The sequence below is a fragment of the Columba livia genome, chromosome 19 (genome assembly GCF_036013475.1).
Source record: "Columba livia isolate bColLiv1 breed racing homer chromosome 19, bColLiv1.pat.W.v2, whole genome shotgun sequence".
Taxonomy (NCBI): Eukaryota; Metazoa; Chordata; class Aves; order Columbiformes; family Columbidae; genus Columba; species Columba livia.
In genome coordinates this window covers 10,384,822-10,405,541 of record NC_088620.1, presented here as the reverse complement: position 1 = coordinate 10,405,541, position 20,720 = coordinate 10,384,822, and the positions used below count along the sequence as shown (strand labels likewise).

The 20,720-nt window shown below is 55.2% G+C and overlaps 1 protein-coding gene across 5 annotated transcripts; it reads right to left on the bottom strand.

Annotated features, from left to right (window-relative positions):
• Positions 1–968: 968 nt before the first annotated feature.
• On the bottom strand, positions 969–20,371 carry LOC102083509 (ectonucleoside triphosphate diphosphohydrolase 8). Of its 5 annotated transcripts, none has more exons than XM_065036187.1 (11): positions 20,180–20,371; positions 19,658–19,866; positions 9,440–9,576; positions 8,459–8,576; positions 7,777–7,927; positions 6,589–6,748; positions 5,564–5,797; positions 4,345–4,599; positions 3,744–3,854; positions 2,942–3,079; positions 969–1,947 (listed from the first exon to the last, which is right to left on the bottom strand). In XM_065036187.1, exons 2-11 carry the CDS (start codon positions 19,755–19,757, stop codon positions 1,765–1,767), a joined length of 1,587 nt encoding a protein of 528 aa, XP_064892259.1. In that variant the 5' UTR covers positions 19,758–19,866; positions 20,180–20,371; the 3' UTR covers positions 969–1,764. The 5 variants fall into 5 exon arrangements, with proteins under 5 accessions (XP_064892259.1, XP_064892258.1, XP_064892262.1 ...); XM_065036186.1 differs by having other exon boundaries at positions 4,327–4,599; positions 20,180–20,369; XM_065036190.1 differs by lacking the exons at positions 19,658–19,866; positions 20,180–20,371 and adding exons at positions 9,961–10,990; positions 13,456–13,927 and having other exon boundaries at positions 4,327–4,599.
• Between the last annotated feature and the right edge of the window lie 349 nt (positions 20,372–20,720).

The window sequence follows — 20,720 nt, the reverse complement described above, 5'->3', positions numbered from 1 at the left end:
TGGCAGCACAGTGCACCTGGGACTCAGCCCAAGTGAAATGTTACTGGAACGATACGGGCCAGAGAGTTCTGGACGCTCCAGAATATGAACTCAGGAATCCTAAGGATGGCTACGGTGAACAAATACTGACTGAAGTAAACAATCTTGCAATCCTATAAACAGCAATCCCGAAGTGAGACCCTGTGAGCTCTCCTGGATCGTGGTGGGCTCGTTCTCGAGGTGGGAGACCCTCAGAGACATCTCGCGATGAACCGCCGTTGTGAAGCCATGGGTGAGGACAGATTCCTCGAGTTTCAATCAGTCACCCATTGTGGAATGGCAGTGTGTTGAAGTGAGCAATTTGCTTGAGACGGACATTTTATAGGTATACTTCCACCTATATTCCACATACATATGCACAAAGCTATAGGTTAGTGTGTATGAATATATTCAAACATCCATGGATTAATGTATGTGTGTGTTTATAGATTCATACATAGCTTTTAATCATACCTCTGTGTGTGTGTCTGTATGTAAGTGATACAACTTTCTATTTTGTGAGCACAGTGTGACCCTTGACATCAATGAATCTATAATCAAGTTGCTATTTTAATTAAAACAAATCCCGTTGAATTGTTTTAAATAATTTTGTTAATCAGCTGTTAAGTGCTATTAGAAATAATATATCTACCACAATCAATTTTAAAGTGCTGCAAAACCAAAACAGTGTTAACGTTCCATTCTGTGACGTGATGGGACAATGTTGTCTCCAAGAAGACAATCAGGAACATGGATCCATTTATCCCAGAAGAAAAGAAAGATGATGATGATGAGATGAACCCCCTGCGGAGGCACGGACCACGCTTCCAACTTTGGATGCTACAACTCTCTGAAAGGAGCTTGGAGCCAGGGGGGTCGGGCTCTGCTCCCCAGGAACAAGCGCCAGGAGCAGAGGAAACGGCCTCAAGTTGCACCAGGGGAGGTTGAGGTTGGATCTGGGAACAATTTCTTCCCCAAAGGGCTGTGGGGCATTGGAACAGGCTGCCCAGGGCAGTGCTGGAGTCACCATCCCTGGAGGGTTGGACAGACGGACATGAGGTTCTCAGGGACATGGGGCAGTGCTGGGGTGGGTAACAGTTGGACTTGATGATCTTGAGGGTCTCTTCCAACCAAAATGATTCTGTGATTCTATGATTCCATGATTTGCCTTCTGTCTCCAAGCCCATCAGAAAAGCCCAAACGCTGCACCCTCAGGAGAGCCAGCGGGTACCACAGAGCCTGGCACATCCTCCCGCTGGCAGAGCTGCCAGGGACCTGCCTGCTGCTGGCCACCGCAGCCAGAGCCAGCACTGCAGAAAGCACCGTGTCACCATGTGCCTGCAGCCCTGCACCAACCATCCAGTGCCCAGGGAGTTCTGCCACGGCCAGGCTGGGTCTCCATGGCCCCACATGTCAGCCGGTGGGATGGAGGCCACATCTACCAGGCGTAGTGGTGTCAAGAGGCAGGCAGACATGGCTGAGGTTTCTGTGGTGTGTAGGCTGATCCCAGCAGGTCTCCACAGATTGGAGCTCACTGGAAACCTCACATAGTGCCTGTCCGCATGGTGGGGCCAGTCCCATGGGAGGTCAGACCTGAGTTTTTCGGTGCCATAGAGATTAATGTTCTCAATGTCATTGACCCAGCCTCAGGCTGCCAGTCCTGCAGGTAGGAGTACAGGGTACCCCAGCACAGATGACCCTCCAGCCCTGATGACACTTGTCCGGCTCCAAAACGCTGCCAGGCTCCTACACCCACAGGAGCAGAAGCAGAGCAACAATCCCCATGGCAAGTGTGAGGATGATGAAGGTGATGGCTGCAGCCCACAGGGAAGGAATGTGCCCCTTGACCTGTGCCGGAGCCTCTGCTGGGATCATGTTGGTGAGGTTCAGCATGTAGCCCAGTGTCCAGCCGACGTCGGCACTCCCCGCCTGCCCAAGGAGAGAGGGGAAAATGAGTTATCACTGCAGGGGAGCCACAGCAATGAAACAGGGCCACCTACTCCTGCACAGCCCCAGCGGGGTGCAGAAGCTGCCCCCACACTCAGTGCCACGCTGGGATGGGGGCAGGCAGGACTGTCTGCACCCCGGTTCTCACAGCACCCCATGTGGGCAGCTGGCTCTTCTCCCCAGCGCTGCCCCTGCAAGGGCAAGTGCTGAGTCCTGCACTTGGGTCACAACAAACCCAGGCAGTGCTACAGGCTCAGGGAAGAGTGACTGGAAAGCTGCCTGGCAGAAAAGGACTTCGGGCTGTTGGTGACAGTGGCTGAACATGAGCCAGTGTGTGCCCAGGCGGCCAAGAAGCCACCAGCATCCTGGCTGGTACCAGGAACAGTGTGGCCAGCAGGACCAGAGCAGAGATTGTCCCCCTCTACTAGGCACTGGTGAGGCCCCACTTCAAATCCTGGGGTCAGTTTTGGGCCCCTCATGCCAAGAAAGCCCTTGAGGTGCTGGAGTGAGTGGAGAGAAGGGAACGGAGCTGGTGAGGGGCTGGAGCACAAGTGTGATGGAGCAGCTGAGGGACCTGGGGGGTTCAGCTGGAGAACAGGAGCTGAGGGGAGACCTTCTGATCTCTGAACTGCCTGAAAGGAGCTTGGAGCCAGGGGGGGGTCGGGCTCTGCTCCCCAGGAACAAGCGCCAGGAGCAGAGAAAACGGCCTCAAGTTGCGCCAGGGGAGGCTGAGGTTGGATCTGGGAACAATTTCTTCCCCAAAGGGCTGTGGGGCATTGGAACAGGCTGCCCAGGGCAGTGCTGGAGTCACCAGCCCTGGACGGGCTGAATAGATGTGGACATGAGGTTCTCAGGGACATGGTTTAATTCCAGGAGTGGGTTGTGGTTGGACTCAATGATCTTGAGGGTCTCTTCCAACCAAAATGATTCAGTGATTCTATGGTACTCCTGCCCGCCGGGTGGGTTTGCTGCCTACCTTCATCTGGAAGAAGATGCTGTTCCAGCTGGTCTCATTGAACTTGTAGGCGTCGAGGAGGAGTGTGAGGATGTAGTTGGCATTGGTGCAGTATTTAGGCAGTCGCTCAGGATTCTCTTCAGGGTAACTAGAAGACAGCTGGGGTGGGGACGTGTTTGGGGAGGAAGGGAAGTTATTTGCAGGCCATTCCCATGCAGGGACAATGCCCTGGTGGGTGCTGTATGAGGCACCACGCTACACAGCCACCAGCATTCAGAACAAGACTCCTGGACCAGTCAGGTATTTTAGACCTGACCACACAGGTCTGTTCTGTAGGTATTTTAGACCTGTCCTCTTCCTTTGAGGAGGATTTACACTCCATGTGAAAACAGACATACAGGAGCTCCTCCTGCTGCAGGTTCTCCCATTTCAGCCTCCTCGTGCAATGGGCTCCTGCTCTCTGCTCCGTGGTGGTCCCAGCGCATCTTATCTGTCCCCATTTGACTCATCCCCAGTGTGGTGCCAGCAGCTGGCTGTCCTCTCTGCATCCTCCAGTGCTACAGACCCACCTCCATCCCCAGCCCCTGTGCTGAGGGGAAGTTTTGCCGCCTTCACCTGCCCTGGCTGCCCCTTCCCATGTTGCATGAGCAAGGAGGGTCCCCAAGGGTGGATGCAGGAAGGTCCTGGCTCCCACACGGAGCTCAGGGACAGCTCTGCTGTGCTGGGCACAACTCAGCAACCAGGAGCCTTGTCCTGGAGGGGTCCCCGCTCCTCCTCCCCCACCCCAGGATTCCCCCACAGCCTCCCGTCATGGGGAACGTACATCTGCCCAGCTTCTGCTGCAGAAATGCTCGATGGTCGCCCTGACAGTGGCCAGCGACTGCCCCTCAGTCAGGTTGAGAAACTTGAAGTTGTAGTAAAAGGCAGAGAAGGCCTGAAAGGCAAGAGGCAGAAATGTCATTGAGCTACAGTGAAGAACCCTCCCCGGTAGCTGCCCCTGTCTCCCTTGATGCAGGAGATGGTGTTTGTCCTTCCCTAGGTTTGTCACTCCACCATAGAGTCCCAGGGTGTCATTGTCCATGTCCCACCAGAGATAGAGGGCTGGAGGTGCAGGTGCTACAGCAGCACACGGGGCATGGGCAGAGCCTGAAGGCTGCTCACTAAGCTGTTTGTTTTACTGAAAACTTGACTAAGCAGCTGTTTCATTAACGTGATCCCATTTTTGGAGAGCTGGCTGGAAAGCCAGATGCCAGCAATCCCCGGTGAGTCCCGGGGTAGTGGTCATTTGGGAACTTCTTCCCCTGCTTCTGCTTCAGGGAGGTGACAGTGCCATGGGGCACATGGGGACACCACAGCAGCTGGGGACATGCTCTGCTGGGGAGGTGGAAGGATGGGATTTGCCTTACGATGAACTGCCCGCTGACTGGGGGCTGGTAGATGCCGTCGAAGGTGCAGTCCTGTCTCTGGCCGCACGCCGAGAAGTTGAAGAGCTTCTTGATGGCAGCCAGGCAGCCGCTGGCATCGCCCCTGCCCTCCAGGGTCACGTTCCTGTCGCCGAGGGCCAGGCGTGGATCGCTCTGGTTCGTGCAGGGGCTGGTGTGGAAGGAAGACAGCGAGACGGTTTCATTGTAGTCTTTTGGGTAGCACGGGTGATCGACTCGCGTGCTGGAGGACGACTCCTGGGAACAGTAAAATCGCAGCTGCAGCCGCCTCCTGACCCTCTCGGTGGCCGTGTCGGGCGGCAGGACCCACCCCAGAGCCACAGGCACATCTCCCACCTCCCCAGCACCTTCTCCTGCTGTGACCCTGCTCTTGTCGGCCACCTGCAGTTCCAGCCTGAGCTCAACACTAATTCTCACTCTGCTTTGTGCCCTTCCCTCTCCCACGGAGACAGACCAACTTCACGAACTCAGCATGTCGCTCCCCTGGCCAGCAGGACATGTCTGGGGCACGCAAAGCCCTCTCCAGCCCATCTCCAGCTCCAGCCCCAGGCAGGGACACCGCCTGGGACCTTCCTGGCTGTGCAGCATGAGCAAGCAGCTTGCCAAGGCTGCTCCTCCTGGTAACATGCAGCTCCATGAAGACCCTCTTCTCCTCTGACATTCCAAAAAACGCCCTGAGAAAGATCTCTGGTCCACTTTTCTCAGGCCTGTGCAGTCACAGAGTAGTTGAGGTTTGGGAGGAGCTATAGGGGTACCTGTGCCAACCCGCTCCATGACCAACTGGATCAGACTGCCTTGTCCTGTCAAATTCTGAATATCTCCAGAGAAGGCAACTCCACAGCATTTCTGGGCCATATTCTGATATTAGGCCACTCTTATTGAGAAAAAGTTTTCTCCTGCATCTGGTCAGAAACTCTCATGTTCCACACATCACCTCTTGTTCTGTCACTTTGTACCTTCAAGCAGAGCCTGGTCCTGCCTTTTCTACGCCCCGTGCAGGCAGCTGTACGCAGCCAGAAGATCTCTCCTGAGCCACCTTTTTGCTTCCCTTCTCCACATCCCATGCTCTAAAGAGTCTGTCCCTGCCCTCAGTTCCTGCTGATGGCTCTCTGGAAGACAGCCTGTTCTTAATTAATGCATTAACAAGCCTGTGGTTGGCATAATGAGAGCAGAGTGCCATTACTCCCAGTTCCCCTCTCACCGCAATTAATTCCTTTGCCAGGCGTTTCAGCATCTCGTTCTGCCCGTAGCAGAGGTAGCTCTGTGTGTAGATGTTGTAGTCATACTCGTACAATGTGAGCTTGGAGGCTTCATTCCAGTTTATCACTGAACTCTTGGGCACAAAGCTGATTTGAGTGGATGCTCCTCCAAGATCCAGCGCTCCAAAAATATTGGCTGCCTCTGGATGAAGCCACGTGTGTGCTTTGGGGGAGTACTGCCGAAGAAAGACGGGAGGAAGAGGAGTAGTGCACAGCTGGTCTTAGCATAAGCAAAATCCTAACTCCATTGAAGTCAACGGGGTTTTGTTACTAAATTCAATGGGTGTTCAATTCAACATTTTCTGCAGGTGAGACCCCACTGTCTTTCCTGCCCAACCAGCCTGGCCATTTATTAGAGACATTAAAAAAAGAGATGGACTTGTCTGTTGGATGTGCAGCGTGCTGAGGGCTCACATGGCTCTGAGTCACCGGTCCCCAGACCAAAGTGCTGGTGTGGACCTGGCCTGGGGGGCTGCCCTTCCCGAAGAGCAGTTGCAGAGGTACAGACGGACAGAAACCGCCCGACAGCCCAATGGTGCCGGCACCGCGGGGAGCTGTGGCAGTGCTGGGACAGAGCGTGGCAGGGAAGAGGTTTGGTTCAAGCTTTGTTCAAACCAGCACATTGAGCCAGATCTGGGGCCTCCCCGTCCCGCCCAGAGATGGACCTTCCTAGGCAGCAAGGCCAAGCCTGGCAGAAACAAACTGGGCTGCATGGTCACCCTCGCTGTCCCCAGGAGACCCTGTGGCCACGTGGTGTGGAGATGTGCCCTCAGCTTTTGCTAGGAACACCCCCATCCCTAATTTCTCCCCCCTCTTTCACTGCAGGCAAGCCAGAGAATAACCAGCTGCTCCCCACGGTCATTCCAGAAAGCCACGAACCCAGAACTTTCCTTGTGCGATCAGCAAGCTTCAGAAAAATCAGAAAAACTGTATCAGCAAAGGAGTGGGTGTTTCACCCTTCTCCCACCTTAGCGAAGGAGTCCAGCAGGTAGTTGATGGTGATCCAGCCATATGCCCCCTCCTCCTCTCCCGTGAGGATTCGAGCCCCTTTGAAAGCCACAGGGTACTCTCGCATGGTTTTAGCGACTTCGACCAGGATTTGGTCTGCAGCTGAGCTGTTCTGTTCCCTAAGAAGGACTCAAAAGTCAGGACACATACATCGGTACTCACAGGGAACAATCTGTTTCTTTCCCAGTTCCACATACTCTAGTTTTTTTACAACAAGCAGTTTGTGTGAAATGATGTTTCCTGCTACATAACTTGCCAAAGCTGCTCATACAGCATAAACCCCAGCTGTCCAGACTTGGCATCACGAATCCGGGAGGAACAGCAACTCTTCCCTGCAGTGCAGTTTGATCCCAGTCACACAGAGCTCTGCCAGAACACCCTTCCCTAACAAAGTATCTCCATAATGCTGGAGGCCAGAGCGGATTGTGCTGCAAAGCCAATGTTTGAACATCACCCACTGACCGCACCAAAGCCAGGGCTGGCTTCTGAGCTCCAGTGGGTCTTTCGGGAAGGTGCCGGTCTGGTTTCAGACCTCTGGGTGAGGAAAGATGTCTCGGGGCTGCTGGTTTTGCTTGCCCTCTGAAGCGAGTAACCTTCAGGCTGTGACCCAGCTCCTTCCCAGGGAAGGGGTCTGATTGCCAAGGCACAGATATAAGCTTTGATATCTGTAACCATAAAACCAAGAGCCATGAAATGAAGCTTGGCATTTGCAGAGACCTAATAGTGGCTGGTGAAAGGTGAAGGCAGGTCCTGCAGCACCTTGTTGCCTCCTAACTCTGCCTCGTTCCACCCCCAGCACCCATCCCTCTGGGCGGATGACACATCACTTGGTGCCATCTCAACTCTCTCATATTTAAGGAATAATGAAGAACAAGCAAAGAGCTCTGAGAAGCATTTCTTGCTTGGAACTGGGCCGGCAGCAGCCTCCTGGGACGTGGGGATGCCAATGGACCCCTCTGAGCAGCCTCAGGGTCAATGGCTCAGGACAGTGCAGCCACTCCAGTGTCCCCACTGGGATGCCTTGTCCCCATCCCCAGTTGCTCACAGCAGTATGAGAGCTGGGAGCTCCTGGCAGCGCGGCCCCATGCAGGACATGGTGTCCTGGCAGTGGTCTCTGCTCCGTCACCCCCACACCCCACAGCGATACCTCAGTAGCCTCATGCCTGCTGTTGCTCCGAGATACACTGGGACATCCCTCTGGTTTGCAGCAGGAACAATCTTCAGGGCTTTATCCAGACACTCCCTTAGGGAATCACCAGCTTTTGGGGGATCATTGGCATAGCTCGATATGCCTTTCCCTGGAAGAGACTCAGGCTGGGACAGGCTGAAGGGAACGGTTGGGGACAGGGATGTGGGAGCAAGAGGGCACAGAGCAGTGTGGTCTGTCACCTCTTAGCAACCAAGCATGCTTTTCCAGGGTCCCCTGAGATGTGACTGACCCATGCTCACATTCCTGTCCTATGGATCCCCATGTCTCCCATGCTTTCAGCAGTGTCCCCAGCTCTGTGGATGAGACCTTCCCCAGCCAGGACAGTAGCTTGGGTGGCTGGGGGCAGTCCAAGGTGGAGGAATGAAAATCCAGAGCAACACCAAGGTGCATCCATCCCACCAAGTGCATGGGCACTACATGGTGCTGAGTGCCCTCCAACCATGAGCAAAGCCAGTGGGGAGTCAGGGACCACCCTGCCTGAAGCCGGGCTCCCCATCGTGCCAGCAGTGACAGCCCAACAGACTGAGCTGCCCAGTGTGCACAGGTCAGCAAGGGGGAGGCCAGGTCATCCCACACACTCCACAAACATGGGGCAGCACCATGGCCAGGGGACACTGACCCTGGACATCACAGGACGAGCTCTGGCTGACCACGCCGGTGTTGTTCTTCTTGTCTGAATCCCACTCGTAGACAAACAGAGAGGTGTGGGATGAGCCTGCGTCAAACACCATCCCATACTGGAAGGAAAAAAAGTGACACCATCATCATTGTGCTGGTGGGAGGAGCAGCAGCACACCCCTGGCCCCACCACAGCCCTGCCAGGGTGGTCAGGCCAGAAGATGCCCCCAAAACCACCTCTGTAAGGCAGAGCTGTCTGCTCCATGGCAGAGCAGAGTGGTGACAGTGCGTGGCCTCAGTGTGGGCATTGCTCACAGCGACCGAGGGACTTTTTTGTTCCCTCCCCTGAAGTCCGTACAGCAACGCCAGCTCACACAAACATTTTATTGGTTGTTCTCTCGTGCTTTTTAAAAAAAAATTCTTTCTTGCTTACATATATTTTTGTCTATGCTGGTCCAGGAGCACCCAGCCATGTGCCTCTCCCCATAAAGCCCCCCATCTCACCCCAAAACCTCTTCCAGCAGCCGAGGTGGGACGCCAAGCTGCAGGGGAGGGATGGGGAGCAGCTGCCATGCTCGTGCTGTGGTCTGAGCGGGATGGGACAGGCTGGGGGGAGCTGGCAGGAGCCAAGCCATGGGGAATTGTGTCACCCTGCGGTGCAGTGTCCTGGGAGGGCAGAGGGAGTGGGGCAGGGTTGTGCTCTCCTCATCTGCCCCAAAGTAAGCTCCTCAAAACATGTCAAACACTCAGCATGGTGGCTAGTTTCAGTGGAGGCTTCCATCCCTGACTTAGAGGTGACCAGGCTGTATTTCTTCTGCCTGCATCTTGAGATGGGAAGGAAACACCCACCCAGCTACTACAAGGCAGGTCCTACCAAGTCCTCCTTCACCTCTTAACCCTGAAGATCAGCTGTTGTCTCTGAGAACCTGCCCAAGGTGACCGGTGTCTGCAGTGGTGCTCAGGGTCCCCCTTTTGGGCTCACCTTGACTGTGGGTGACAGGGTGACATCTTCAATCTTCACCAGGCTGAGAACAAGGGCAATGATGGAGAGTGCAACCAGCGCCCCAATGATGGCAGCAGAGAAGTGCTTCTTGTTAGTGAACATCACGGTGAAACCTCCTGCAAACTCAAACCCAGGAGAAAGGTGTTTGGACGTGGCCAGCTGGGAACACCGGGCAGCCAGAGCTGCCAGATCAGCTCCAAAGGCTGTCCCTGGGCTGACAGTGTCTCCAGCTGTGTAACTCAGAAATCCTGGTGGATAATCGGATCTTTGCCTGGGAAAAGCAATATCAGGATAAAATAGTGGGGGCTGGAGGAAGGAGGGGCTGGCGGCCCAGCCGCCTGCCACAGCCGTGATGGGGTCGGATCTGTGCTACAGGTCCTGCAACCCCTCCTGCCCGGGTCAACACTACCAGGAAGGAGCAAAAGGAACACTGCACCAAGCAGAGGAGGGCATGGGAAAGGTGATTTTATTTTACACAAAGTAAGTAAAGGTCAGCTCACCTGCCGGCACACCCAGAGCCACGCACACGGGGGGGATCGCTCTGAGATGGTTTTTGAGCCCTTGCTCTGTGCTCCTCCACTGCCAGCAGCGAACCCACCTTGGACTCGTCTTTTATATCCTTTGGAAGTGGATCTTACTTGAAAATCTTTTCCCCATAATTTTATCTCAGATCTTATCAGCCTTAGCCAAAACTCTTTAATATCTGTTCCCTTGTTTGTCTTACAGGTATATTTATCGCTCCGCTCAGCATCTTCCTGACACCTTATCTTTGGCCAATTAGTTCCTCCTCCTCATTTGAATGAAATCACACATAGGAGCCCTGCAGCAACTAGCACACACCTCTCCTGTTAACCCTTATCTCCCTGCTTCTTTGTACTTCGGCACACACATTTCTGTTCTCCCTTTGCTCTCACCAGTCTTAATATTTCCATTACGAGTCTCTACGAGGTCTATAAGAGGTGAGAGTGATATCTGCAGTATCCAAAGCCCTGAAATCACACACAGAGTGGCAGGTGTCTTGATAATAAGTTTTATTACAACGAGAAGGAAAATCCCATCAGAGGAGGAGAAGGATGGCCCTAGCAGGAGGATCTCAGCAACACTTGCCGAGCTTTGCCAGGGGTCACACAAGAAACCAAGAGGGCCAAGAAGTCTTCACGGCCCAGCTGGGACTGTGGTGACCCCTTCCCCATGTGTCACCCAGTTTCTGGTCCCTGCAGACCTGAGAACCCCAAGGAGAATTGGGGCAGTGAGGAGGGGCTCAGGTTCCTGCAGCCTCCAGCAGCCTCCCATCTCTCCGGGCATGTGTTAGAGGCTCAGCGGCACAGACAGGGTGTCACAAACAGCCGCAGAGAGTGTCACATCCAGCATAGGGGGTGTCACATCCAGCCACAGGGGGTGTCACATCCAGCTGCAGAGCCCCAGCCCCTGGGACAGAGAAAGCTGGTGGACGCGGGAAGCTGCTCTCTCTGGGTTACACTGCAAAGCTGCTTCCTGCTGATTCAGCTCCTTGACAAGAGGCTTCCGAGGCTGTCACATGGGTGACATGGATGAAAAGACTCAGTTCCCAGCTGCCTTCTCTCAGCTGAGTCAAACACAGCGATGCCAGAAGGGTAAAGCGTACTGGGGAGTGCTCATTGCATTCATCCTTCCTTCCCTGCGACTGGAGGGACGGTGGTTTCCGAGGTCCTGCTGTGTGCACGGAAACCAAAGCACCACCCTGCAGAACCAGGGCTGTGGCGGTCCCTGGGGGTTTCTGTCTCAGGTCACATCTCTCTGCAGCTCACACCGAGCTGGGTGCCCGTGCCGTGCCCCGCTGCAGGCCAGCCGGGGCTTGGACTTCCAGGCCAGTCCCTCGCCCCATGGCAATATCCTTAGTGTGGCTCCTGTGCTGGTGGGATGGACTGCTGGAGGCCAGAGGGTGCCACCATCCCTGCATCCCCACCTCCACACAGCACACAACCTTTGGACTCAAATGGCTTCACTGGAAGGGGTCCAATAAGTGTCTGCTGCCTTCCCAGGTCTGGAAATCCCCCACAGCAGCTGGGCCAGGGCTGTCCTGAGCCAAGGGACTTGTCCCCATGCAGGACACACAGCACTGACCAGCCCTGGTCCCCCCTGGACCTGCAGCACCGTGGCTGTGTGCACCCAGAGCCCACCAAACCCTCTGGCTGCTGCCTCCAAACCTGGGCTGAGCAACTCAGCTTCAGTTTACTTTTTACTCAGTTTCCAGTTTACTTTTCCTGATTCTTCCATAGTAAATAAATAGTTCCAGAGGTGATGTGATAAAATCTTAATTTCCTCTCACACCAGAAGGACAGGTAATGACTTCCTAGCTGTGAGGGAGCTGTGGTTTCCCTCAACTTGTGGTGACTCCATCTGCTCTTCCCAGGCAGCGGGACTGTCTGAGCTGCTGTTTCTGTCTCTGTTCCCAGGAATTTGGGTCTCTTTGCCAGGCTCAGCCTTTTGGCAAACCTGCTGCCACCAGCCAGGCCAAGCCCAGTGGGGAATGGCCCTGGGCCACGTGAGCGCAAGGGCAGTGAAGGATGGACTTTGCTGGGACTAAGGTGACGCAGCAGTCCCTGGCCATGGTCCATGACAGGCTCTCCTGGGCTGTCCAAAGAAGCGGTGGATGGGGGGGCCCTGGGTCTGCATCCAGCCTGGAGCTCGTCCCAGTAGGGAACTGGGGAGAAGCTGGGGCCACATGCCAAATGCAACCTTTGCAATGCTTCCAGGTCCACCACTGCAGCCTCTGAGAGAAAAGGACCCCTCATGAACGTGGTGAGTGCAACAATGGCAGGTGAGGACATGTGCCATCACAGGGACACATGGCACCGTGGTCCCAGCCGTGGTCTGTGTTCCTTCCTCAGGGATCTGGTCCCTCGAGGAGCTGTGTTCTCTCCAAGGGACCTTGGAGCAGCCCTGATGCTCGGAACTGCAAGAGCCCTTGGTCACCCACCTTCCATGGACCTGGGCCTAGCAAGGGTGGCAGGACCAGACTCAGCCCAGCTCCTGGGATGGGCACAGCCCCAGAGGCTTGGAAATTGGGGCCGAGCTGCTCAGAGCACCCTGTGGACCCCATGGAGCAGAACACAGGCAACCACACCTGGTGGTACTTTGTTCACCAATGTTTGTGGAACACCAGTTCCTTTAACGTGGGCAGATGTGTCCGCTCCCTCCAGAGCAGCCGCACACCTCACAGCCATGTGTGAGGCCAGGAGACATCCCTCATCCCTTCATCCAGCTTCTGTGGTCCTGAGCATCCACCTTCCTCTTGGGAAGAAATGTGGATGTGCAAAAGCAGAAGAACCAGTTTCACCAGCACTTTCCTTGAGCAAACAGCCTGTCTGGGCGCCGGAGGGCTGGCAGGACTCAGGGCAGAGCTGCGGGATGGGGCTGCGCCTGAGCAGAAGGCATGTGGCACCGCTGGGTCTGGGCTCAAAGAAACTCAGGCGCTCCTCCGCCTGCTGCCGCTCTCCCTGTCCCCGAAACCAGCGCGAGCTGCAGACTCTGAGCTGCCCGTCCCGGGGGGACCAGGAAACCCCATTGTCCCACCATCCCCTTTCCTGGAGCCCAACTGCCATCCCACAGACCCCCCCCAGCTGGATATACAGCGGTTGGAGCCAGGACAGAGGCTTCGCTGGGTGAGGTAACATTATTTAGAAATAGTTTGGTTAAAAAATCTGATAAAAGGTAATACTTCTTCAGTTTACACTAGACATTCCTGAGCCATGTCACAAGTAACAGCTTCATAACTACTGACAGAATGCTCCTTGCAAAAACTTCAGGGCAACAAAAAGGTGGTGCTAGGAGGAGGTTCAGCAAGCCGGGGGAGGCAGAAGTACGACTAGAGCCCATGAGCCCCCTCGGCACCAAGCAGAAGGTTCTCTGGAGACCATCTTTCCAAACCTGCATCATGTCCCCAGCACCTGGCATAGCACACAGCCCCGATTGCACCCTCACCTGCTCCCTCGATAGGCTAATTAGGTATTTACCTTAGCTTTTACTTCCTCCTGCTGAACAGCTTGAGCGTTGGCCCCTTCTCCTTCCACTGTGGCACTGCAGGTTGCAGAAGGCTGTTTCCCCTCATTCCTGCCCTATGTGCACCCTGCACCCTCTCCCAGGCGATGCTGGGCTCTGGCAGGGTGTCAACACGCCGTCTTTGTGCCACGCACAGTCTGGTCCTCAATCTTCTTTGGGCAAGCAATCCCACCCAGAAGGGTGTCTGCCTGCTACAGCATGGGCCGGGTCTCAGGGCAACGCGGTGCCCGAGCGTGGAGCTGGTGCCCAGCACAGAGCAGCACCCGCTCTCTTGCTCCCCGCGGGCCCTCGGTGCTGACAAGCCCTGTTTGCCTTCGGGACATGCCCTGGTGAGAGCTAAATGTGCTATTTGCTCCTAACTGAAAAAGTGACCTAAATGTCTCATTCTTCTGACTGCAGGTGAGCAAATCTGCTACAGAGAAGTACAACTAGAGTACACACACACCCCTATTTGATCTGCTTTGGCATATGTTTCTTTGTCCATGCCCCTTGATATGACTCTTTGAGACCCAGAAGGAAGTTGCTGGGCCAGTGTGGAGACGCTGCGGCGTTGGAGTCCGGCCATTACTGCCAGTCACTGGGGTGACTGGTGTTTGTGAAGTGAGATCACCTCCACTGCCAACATCTTCCCTGCGCCTTCTGAAAGGAAAACACTCTGACTCAGGGTCACAAGAGAGTGTCTCACTTCCCTGCCATTTAATTTCTGCACCAGGAGGTCGGTCCGGCTCTGGCTGGGAGGTGCAGTCGGTGGCTCTGTGCAGGTCCCACGTCTCTGGGTGAGCTGCGTCGCATGCTCCTGCCTCCCATTTCCCTTCCAGATGGGCCCTGGGTTTTGCTGCACCTTGTCCCAGCAAGGACCACCTCCAGCCTGATTCCAGCAAGACTGGTGGAACTGGGGCCATTTAAAGCTGCCTCTGAGGTGCCCACACCTGCTGCTCCCAGCTGGCAAACAGCAGACCAGACCTTTCCTCCTCTCTACCATCTTTCCCGGTGTGTATCATTGGAAAACATGCCCCAGTTGCCCTGACAGTGACTGTCTCAGTGCCACCTCTCAGCTGTGGGTGTTCTGGGGCAGGGACATGCCCTGTGCCACCACAGACACCCCAGCCCTTTCCCCTTTCCTGTGCACAGCTACAGCACAGCGGCTGTTGGCCCTGGGGTGCTCGGATGGGGCTTAGCGCTATCCTCATGAGATCTCCAAGACTAATGATATCAATAAAAATATCAGTATTTTGATATTGATGGTGCCTGGGAAGTGGGCACCTGCTGGGATGAGTATGAGATGCCTGATGCTACGGTGATGGGCTCCGCGTGTGCTGAGATGAAGGGACATGGGGCAGGGATGCTCCAGGAGGTTGAGGCTGTTAGCGGCTGGCTCACCAGCTGTGTCACCGGGGGGTGAGAGCATCAAGGTGGAAGGTGAGGTTGGGGTGTCTCAGATCTGCCTCCCGAGAGCCCCAGACAGGGGTTCTCCTCGGGCCCTGTGCATCCTGAGGGTTTTTTCTTCCTGAGATCAGGGAGCACAGGGAAATGGGGATGCAACACCCTCAGGGCAGGTTTTCCCTTTCACAAGTGTCACAGTGAGTGCTTGGGAACAGCACAGGAGGGAGACTGAGGCAACCAGCTCTAAAGATGCTTGATTACCTCCAACGCAATCAGCAGGGCCATAAGGAAACAAGGCAGAAGCTGAAAGCTTGACATGATGGAGGTGTCCCTCAGCAAATGCTGGAGGTTATTTGCAGTAAACCAGGAAACCCTTTGGCTATGGAAGGTCTCCCTTGAGCTGCCAGACTGGTTTGGACGAGGGCAGCTAGCAGCATAATGTACATTTTAAAGAATTTTAAATTTAGGGTGGTAAAGTATTGAGGATTCCAAAGTACTGGCCCAGGTTGGCCAGAGAGGTGGTGGATGAACCATCCCTGGAGACATCCCAGGCCAGGCTGGACGGGGCTCTGAGCAACCTGAGCTGGTGAAGATGTCCCTGCTCATGGCAGGGGTGGCACTGGGGGAGCTGGGAAGGGCCCTTCAACCCAAACCATTCTGTGATCCTATGATGGAGCCAGCTCCCCTGGCCACAGTGGTGGGTGAGCTGTGGACAGCCAGACACCCCATATCCCCTCACCCCTGCTAGGTCATCTCATGTCACTGAGCTGTGGCACTCTGCAATACCTCACTCTCCTCAAAGTTTCGGCAAAGCTCCTGAGAAGCTGCTCCAGGGAGGTCACTGCTGCTGCAGCCTCCTGTCCTTCAGGCTTTCCTCCTTCCTGTGACCCCGCCATCCTGGCTGCTCCCCTCTGGGCTTTCAGCACTTGCTGCACACTTCTCATCACCTTTCCTAGAGCGGTGACTCAAAATGGGTCTGTGCTTTTAACCACAACCTGGCCAACTCTCTTAAATTATTCCGTAAAAGTTATAGATGAAGTCCTGGGAAGACCAGCCCCGAAACTGGGGGCTGCGGCAGCTCAGAGCACCCAAGTCAGGACAGAGACCCATGTGCTCCTAAGGTGGTATTTGCTTTTGCACACATTGGGCATCAGCCAGGAACACCCCAAAGCCAATTCTGGATCCCACCTACCCAGCAGCTGACACATGTTCCCCTTCCTAAGGGTCTGTGGTACTTTGGGCTTATCCTCTCGCTCGGCTCCAGAGTGGCTGTCACCCAAAGAGAAGGCTGTCAGGTTGGTAGCATGGTTTCTTGACAAAACTAGACCAAATGCTACTTATCTCTTCATTTTCTAGGTGCTCTCCAATAACTTCTTGACTGCTTGTCCCAGTGTTCCAAGCAGTTAGAAGCTGAGCTAAGAGCACTGCAGTTTGCCATTGTATTCATGAATGTAAGATGTCTCTGACATCAGAGCTTATTGGAAAACAAAACGAAAAAAACAAAAACCACACAAACCCACCAAAAAAAAAGAAAGAAGAGAAAAAGCAATCTAAATGGTGAGGATTCAGGCAGAGGCGGGAAGCTGGAGTGCAGGCAGGTCCGTGGCTCTGTGGGGAGCCCGTGCGGAGGCAGCCCCGGGCAGGGGGACCCACAGGCAGGACTGAGCGGCTGCTCTCAGCAGGGCTGCTGGTTTCTCTCATTTTCCCAGCAGGACTGACCTGCACAGGCAGCCAAGCCTCTTGGTCAAGGGAATTAGTTTGTGTGTGAGATAACCAGACCACACTGTTACCACATCCCAGACCATGACTCGATGCTGGCACTGACCACATGAGGCCCGTGTACTGCTGGTAGAGGAAGTTACCAGGGACCTGATCTGCTTCAAATGTTGCTTTTACCACCCCAAAACAAGTGGTAGAGCCAGCACAGGGGAGGCTCTCGGGCTCAAACATGTTTCAGACAATTTAGCCATAAAAATCTAACTTTCAGTTGCACGAATCAGGCCATTTCCTAAAAGACATGCCTGGGTGAGAGCTGGCTGTGGAGTCCGTGTTTTGGCTGTGAATCCTTTCAGCATGTGGAAGTTATCAAAGATTCAAGAAAAGCTAAGGCGTGGGCAGCCGTGGTCCCTGCCGTGGGTCGTTGTGTCTCAGCTCCAGCCCAGGGAAGGCTGTAAAAGCCCACACGGCTAATGCAAGGCATATTCTGGGGTTGCTAAATCAGCCACTATCCAGGACTTCCTGCAATTCCCAGTCCTGACACCTATGTGTTGTCTATACGTGTTGCACAAATGATAAAACAAAACGATACTTTCTGAACTTGGTGCCTCTCTCTTGACTTCACAACCCTCTGAAAGATGCTCCACCACTCCCATTTTCCATCCACGTGTGTCTTGGCCATGGTCCCTGTGTCCCTCAGCAGCAAAGGGCTGCAGCTGAAGGCACAGGCTGGTGAAGGGGATGTAGGTGCTGAGAAAGCCGCAGGTGGGAGTTGCCAGGAGTCCCAGGTGCCCAGCACACCCCCCAGACCCTGCATGGGCTTGACACCATCTCTGGAGCCTGGCCAGGAGAAATACCCAGTGTTTTCAGCCCCTGCTCAGCACCAACCCCTTCCTCTCTCCAGCCATGAGTCCTGGGAGATGGCAGCACTTCACACCCTGTGAGCCCAGCACTGCTGTGGTGGTACCACGGCGTGAACGCCTTTGTGAGACTGAGGGTTCCCAAAGCACAAAGCCAGGCTCTGCACAGAGTTTTGGGGCAACTGAGGGCAAATCTGCCCTTTTTCGCATCCAGCCCCCTCACAGGGACAGGCTTACAGCAGAAGATGTGCAGATACTTGAGATGGTTATGCTCATCCTTAACGCTCAACTAAACTGAGGCTGTGTCTCCCCAGTGGCTGGGGAGGTATTGGGTGCATTGAGTCCCTGGGACATGGCAAAAAGGGACCTGAACTTGAATCTGCACCTCACAAAGACTCATCTGAAATGAGTGACAGCTGCCAATCATGATAACAGCAAAAGCCAGTCCCCACAGCTGAAATGAGACTGTGGCCAGCATCTGCCTTGAGAAGGATTTGGAGGCATCTTATCCAGTGTAGCAAGTTTTTAGTCCCAGTGTGAGAATCTGAGGCAGGAACAGGCTCACCAACTGTCCGCCTTCATTCCCTGCTCCCCAAACCCTTCCACATGGACCCCTGGATGCTCAGCAGTTGCTCCCAATTAGGACTTGCAAGACTTAGCTTTAATTTTTGGGCAGTGCCAGCTACCTCTGCATGACAGGACACTCCAGAGACACAGGTCCCAGGGCTCAGCCACCAAGCCATGGCATCAATGGTGACACCCAGTCCCGGTGGTCCACATCTCCCAACACCTGCTTGTCCATGCTGGACAAACAGCACCCCCAGCCACATCATGTTCTCATTGTCCCACACCATCCTCCTCTCAGCCACCCCCATGGACGTGTGGCTGCTCCTCTCACAGCCTTGTCCTCAGATGGTGCCTCCTGTCCCTATGAGCTCTGGGTAAGGCAGGACACTGCCCACCACCCCAAGGTCCTTCTAGCGAAGCAGCTCCCAGCTCCTGACCAGAAGCCACCCCCCATGTCACGATGGTAAAGCCACCACAGTGTTGAGCAGGTCGCACTGTCCCCAGGTGCTGCCAATGTCCAGAAGGAGGTGGAGGTCCTTGGGACCATCCATTCCCCACTATCTCCTTTGGGAGCCTTCATGCCCCCGTGGTAGCTCAGGTCATGCTGGATGCTTGTCATTCTCACACATGAAGCCCAGTTGAGCTGTTCTGGACTGGGCTCTGCTCCGGGGATGCTATATGGACACGGGGACACTAGTGTCATCTCCCTCCATTGTAGCCATCCCCAAATTCCAAGTCTCTCCAAGAGCTGCCCCTGCCCCAGCAGGAGCTGGGACACGTGGAGTGGGGTGAGAGCTGGCACTGTCCCTCCAGTACAGTGATGCTGTTTCAGCACTTCTGGTTCCCTGCTCGGGGCCAGGGTGAGACCAGGCCATACGGAGCCTCATTGCCCCTGGCCCTGGGGGTTTGGAGGGGTGCAGGGCTGTGGCACCCACCGGGGTCTGTGGCACCAGCACAGGGAAGCCAGAAGCCATGTCGCTCCTGCAGTGTGTCCGCAAGGCCAGACCTCTGGGCTGGGGTGTTCCTATAACATGTACTTTTAGCTGGGGAGCTGCAGCTGGGTTTGGGAAAGGCCCAGCTGGCAGTGATAACCACCTCACCCACCACAGGAACAAAAATAAACATAGAGGTGAGATTTGTACCTTTGCCAGAGCGTATTCCAGAATGTAAGAGAGTCTGCTGGCCCCAGACTTGAGGAGCCTCCTTCCTCAAGCCAGGGAGCAACAGGAGCCCCATGGATCACACTGGGCAGGGGACTGGTGTCAGGGGCTGTGCCCTCCAGCCTTGTCAGCTGGCACGGCGTCCAGCAGGATTTCACCAAGGGAGATGCTCCCAGAAGTGTGGGAGCAGCTTTTGCAGCTGGTCTGCATCACCCTGGCCACAGCATCACACTGTGGGACATGATGGCAAAGGCCCTGGGGAGTTTTGTTGCAGGACTTGGTGGCCCTGGGCACAGCAGGTGACTCCTTGGCATGAGGAGCTAGACATGGGAAAGGGTTCAGCTGGTCCTGGCTGCCAGGTGATCCAGCCACACAGGTAGTTCCTGCACCCCTGAAGGCAGCACCCCAAGTGCTGCAGTTTGGCAACATACCACCCCACGTCCCCAAATTCACCTGGTAGGGTGCCTTACCTTGGAGGAGCAGGGTGCTGGCTCTTCTCCAAGGCCGCTGCAAAATGCTGAGAAAGCCGGGCAAACCCCGCCGGGGCTCAGCACCAGAAAATGGCTCCATTCCTCTGTCAAGTATTGCAGCGACGCGGAAGGATGCGTTCACGTCTTCGATCTTTTATTGTTTGTTTGTTTGCCCCTTCTTTGGTTTAATTAGCTGAGTGGTTGGGGAGCTGTGGGAGAGTCCAAAAACACCTCAGTGAGTGTCCCCTCCTGACTCAGAGGCTTTGCTGCTCCTCCTGCTCCTCTCTACCTTCACCCACCACATCCCACACCCTCTGCGGCTCTCGTTCTTTGTGCCCGTCAGCAGACACTGGCTGGGCCCCCACACGCTGCCCCAGCCTTGTTCCCCTGCCCCTTTCCCCAGCCCTCACCCTCCCCAGACACACACGAGTGACCTTGTGGCTGCTGGTGACAGAATATAGAATCTCAGAATCATTTTGGTTGGAAAAGACCCGTAAGATCATTGAGTCCAGCCGTAAATACCTGTGGCTGCAGGTGATGCAACATCCTTGGTTTGTGTGCTTGGAGTGACCAGGCATGTTGTGGGCCAGACCGCAGCATGGGGACACCGCCAGTGGGGATGAACTCATGCTGGTGTGAGGTGGGAGAGGACGCGGAGCAGCCAGCTCTCCTCCTCCCAGCTGATGTGTCCTCGGTTTGCTGCAGCTCAGCCCGTGTCAGCAAATGGCTGGCACCAAGCGGACAGACCAGAAGAGCATCTGGGGACATTACGGCCACACCTTGGTGACACTAAGCCCTGGAAAACCACATCACAAGGTGAAGCAGGAGCCGAGGAGCTCGTGTGAGGCAGCTCCCAGTGCTCGGGGCCCAGCACCACCTATGGGCGTGCAAGGACAGAGCAAGATGGGTGCTCCCATCCTCTACTTCCAGCAGGGGACCCTGGTACCAGCCCAGGACAGGCCACCTACAGTCACAGGGGACATGGAGCCAGGGCTGGAGCCAGGTGCCACCTGAGCAGAGGCTGGTGGGGAGCAGGTCACAGCAAACATCAGGAGCTAAGCCC

Excerpts from the sequence above, each read along its gene's own strand:
- LOC102083509 (XM_065036186.1), bottom strand. The coding sequence starts at position 19,757 with ATGGAGCCATTTTCTGGTGCTGAGCCCCGGCGGGGTTTGCCCGGCTTT. Across the intron at positions 9,577-19,657 it reads CAGCACCCTGCTCCTCCAAG|GAGGTTTCACCGTGATGTTC; the intron begins GTAAGGCACCCT and ends TTGAGTTTGCAG. Across the intron at positions 4,600-5,563 it reads TGGCAAAGGAATTAATTGCG|GAGTCGTCCTCCAGCACGCG; the intron begins GTGAGAGGGGAA and ends TACTGTTCCCAG.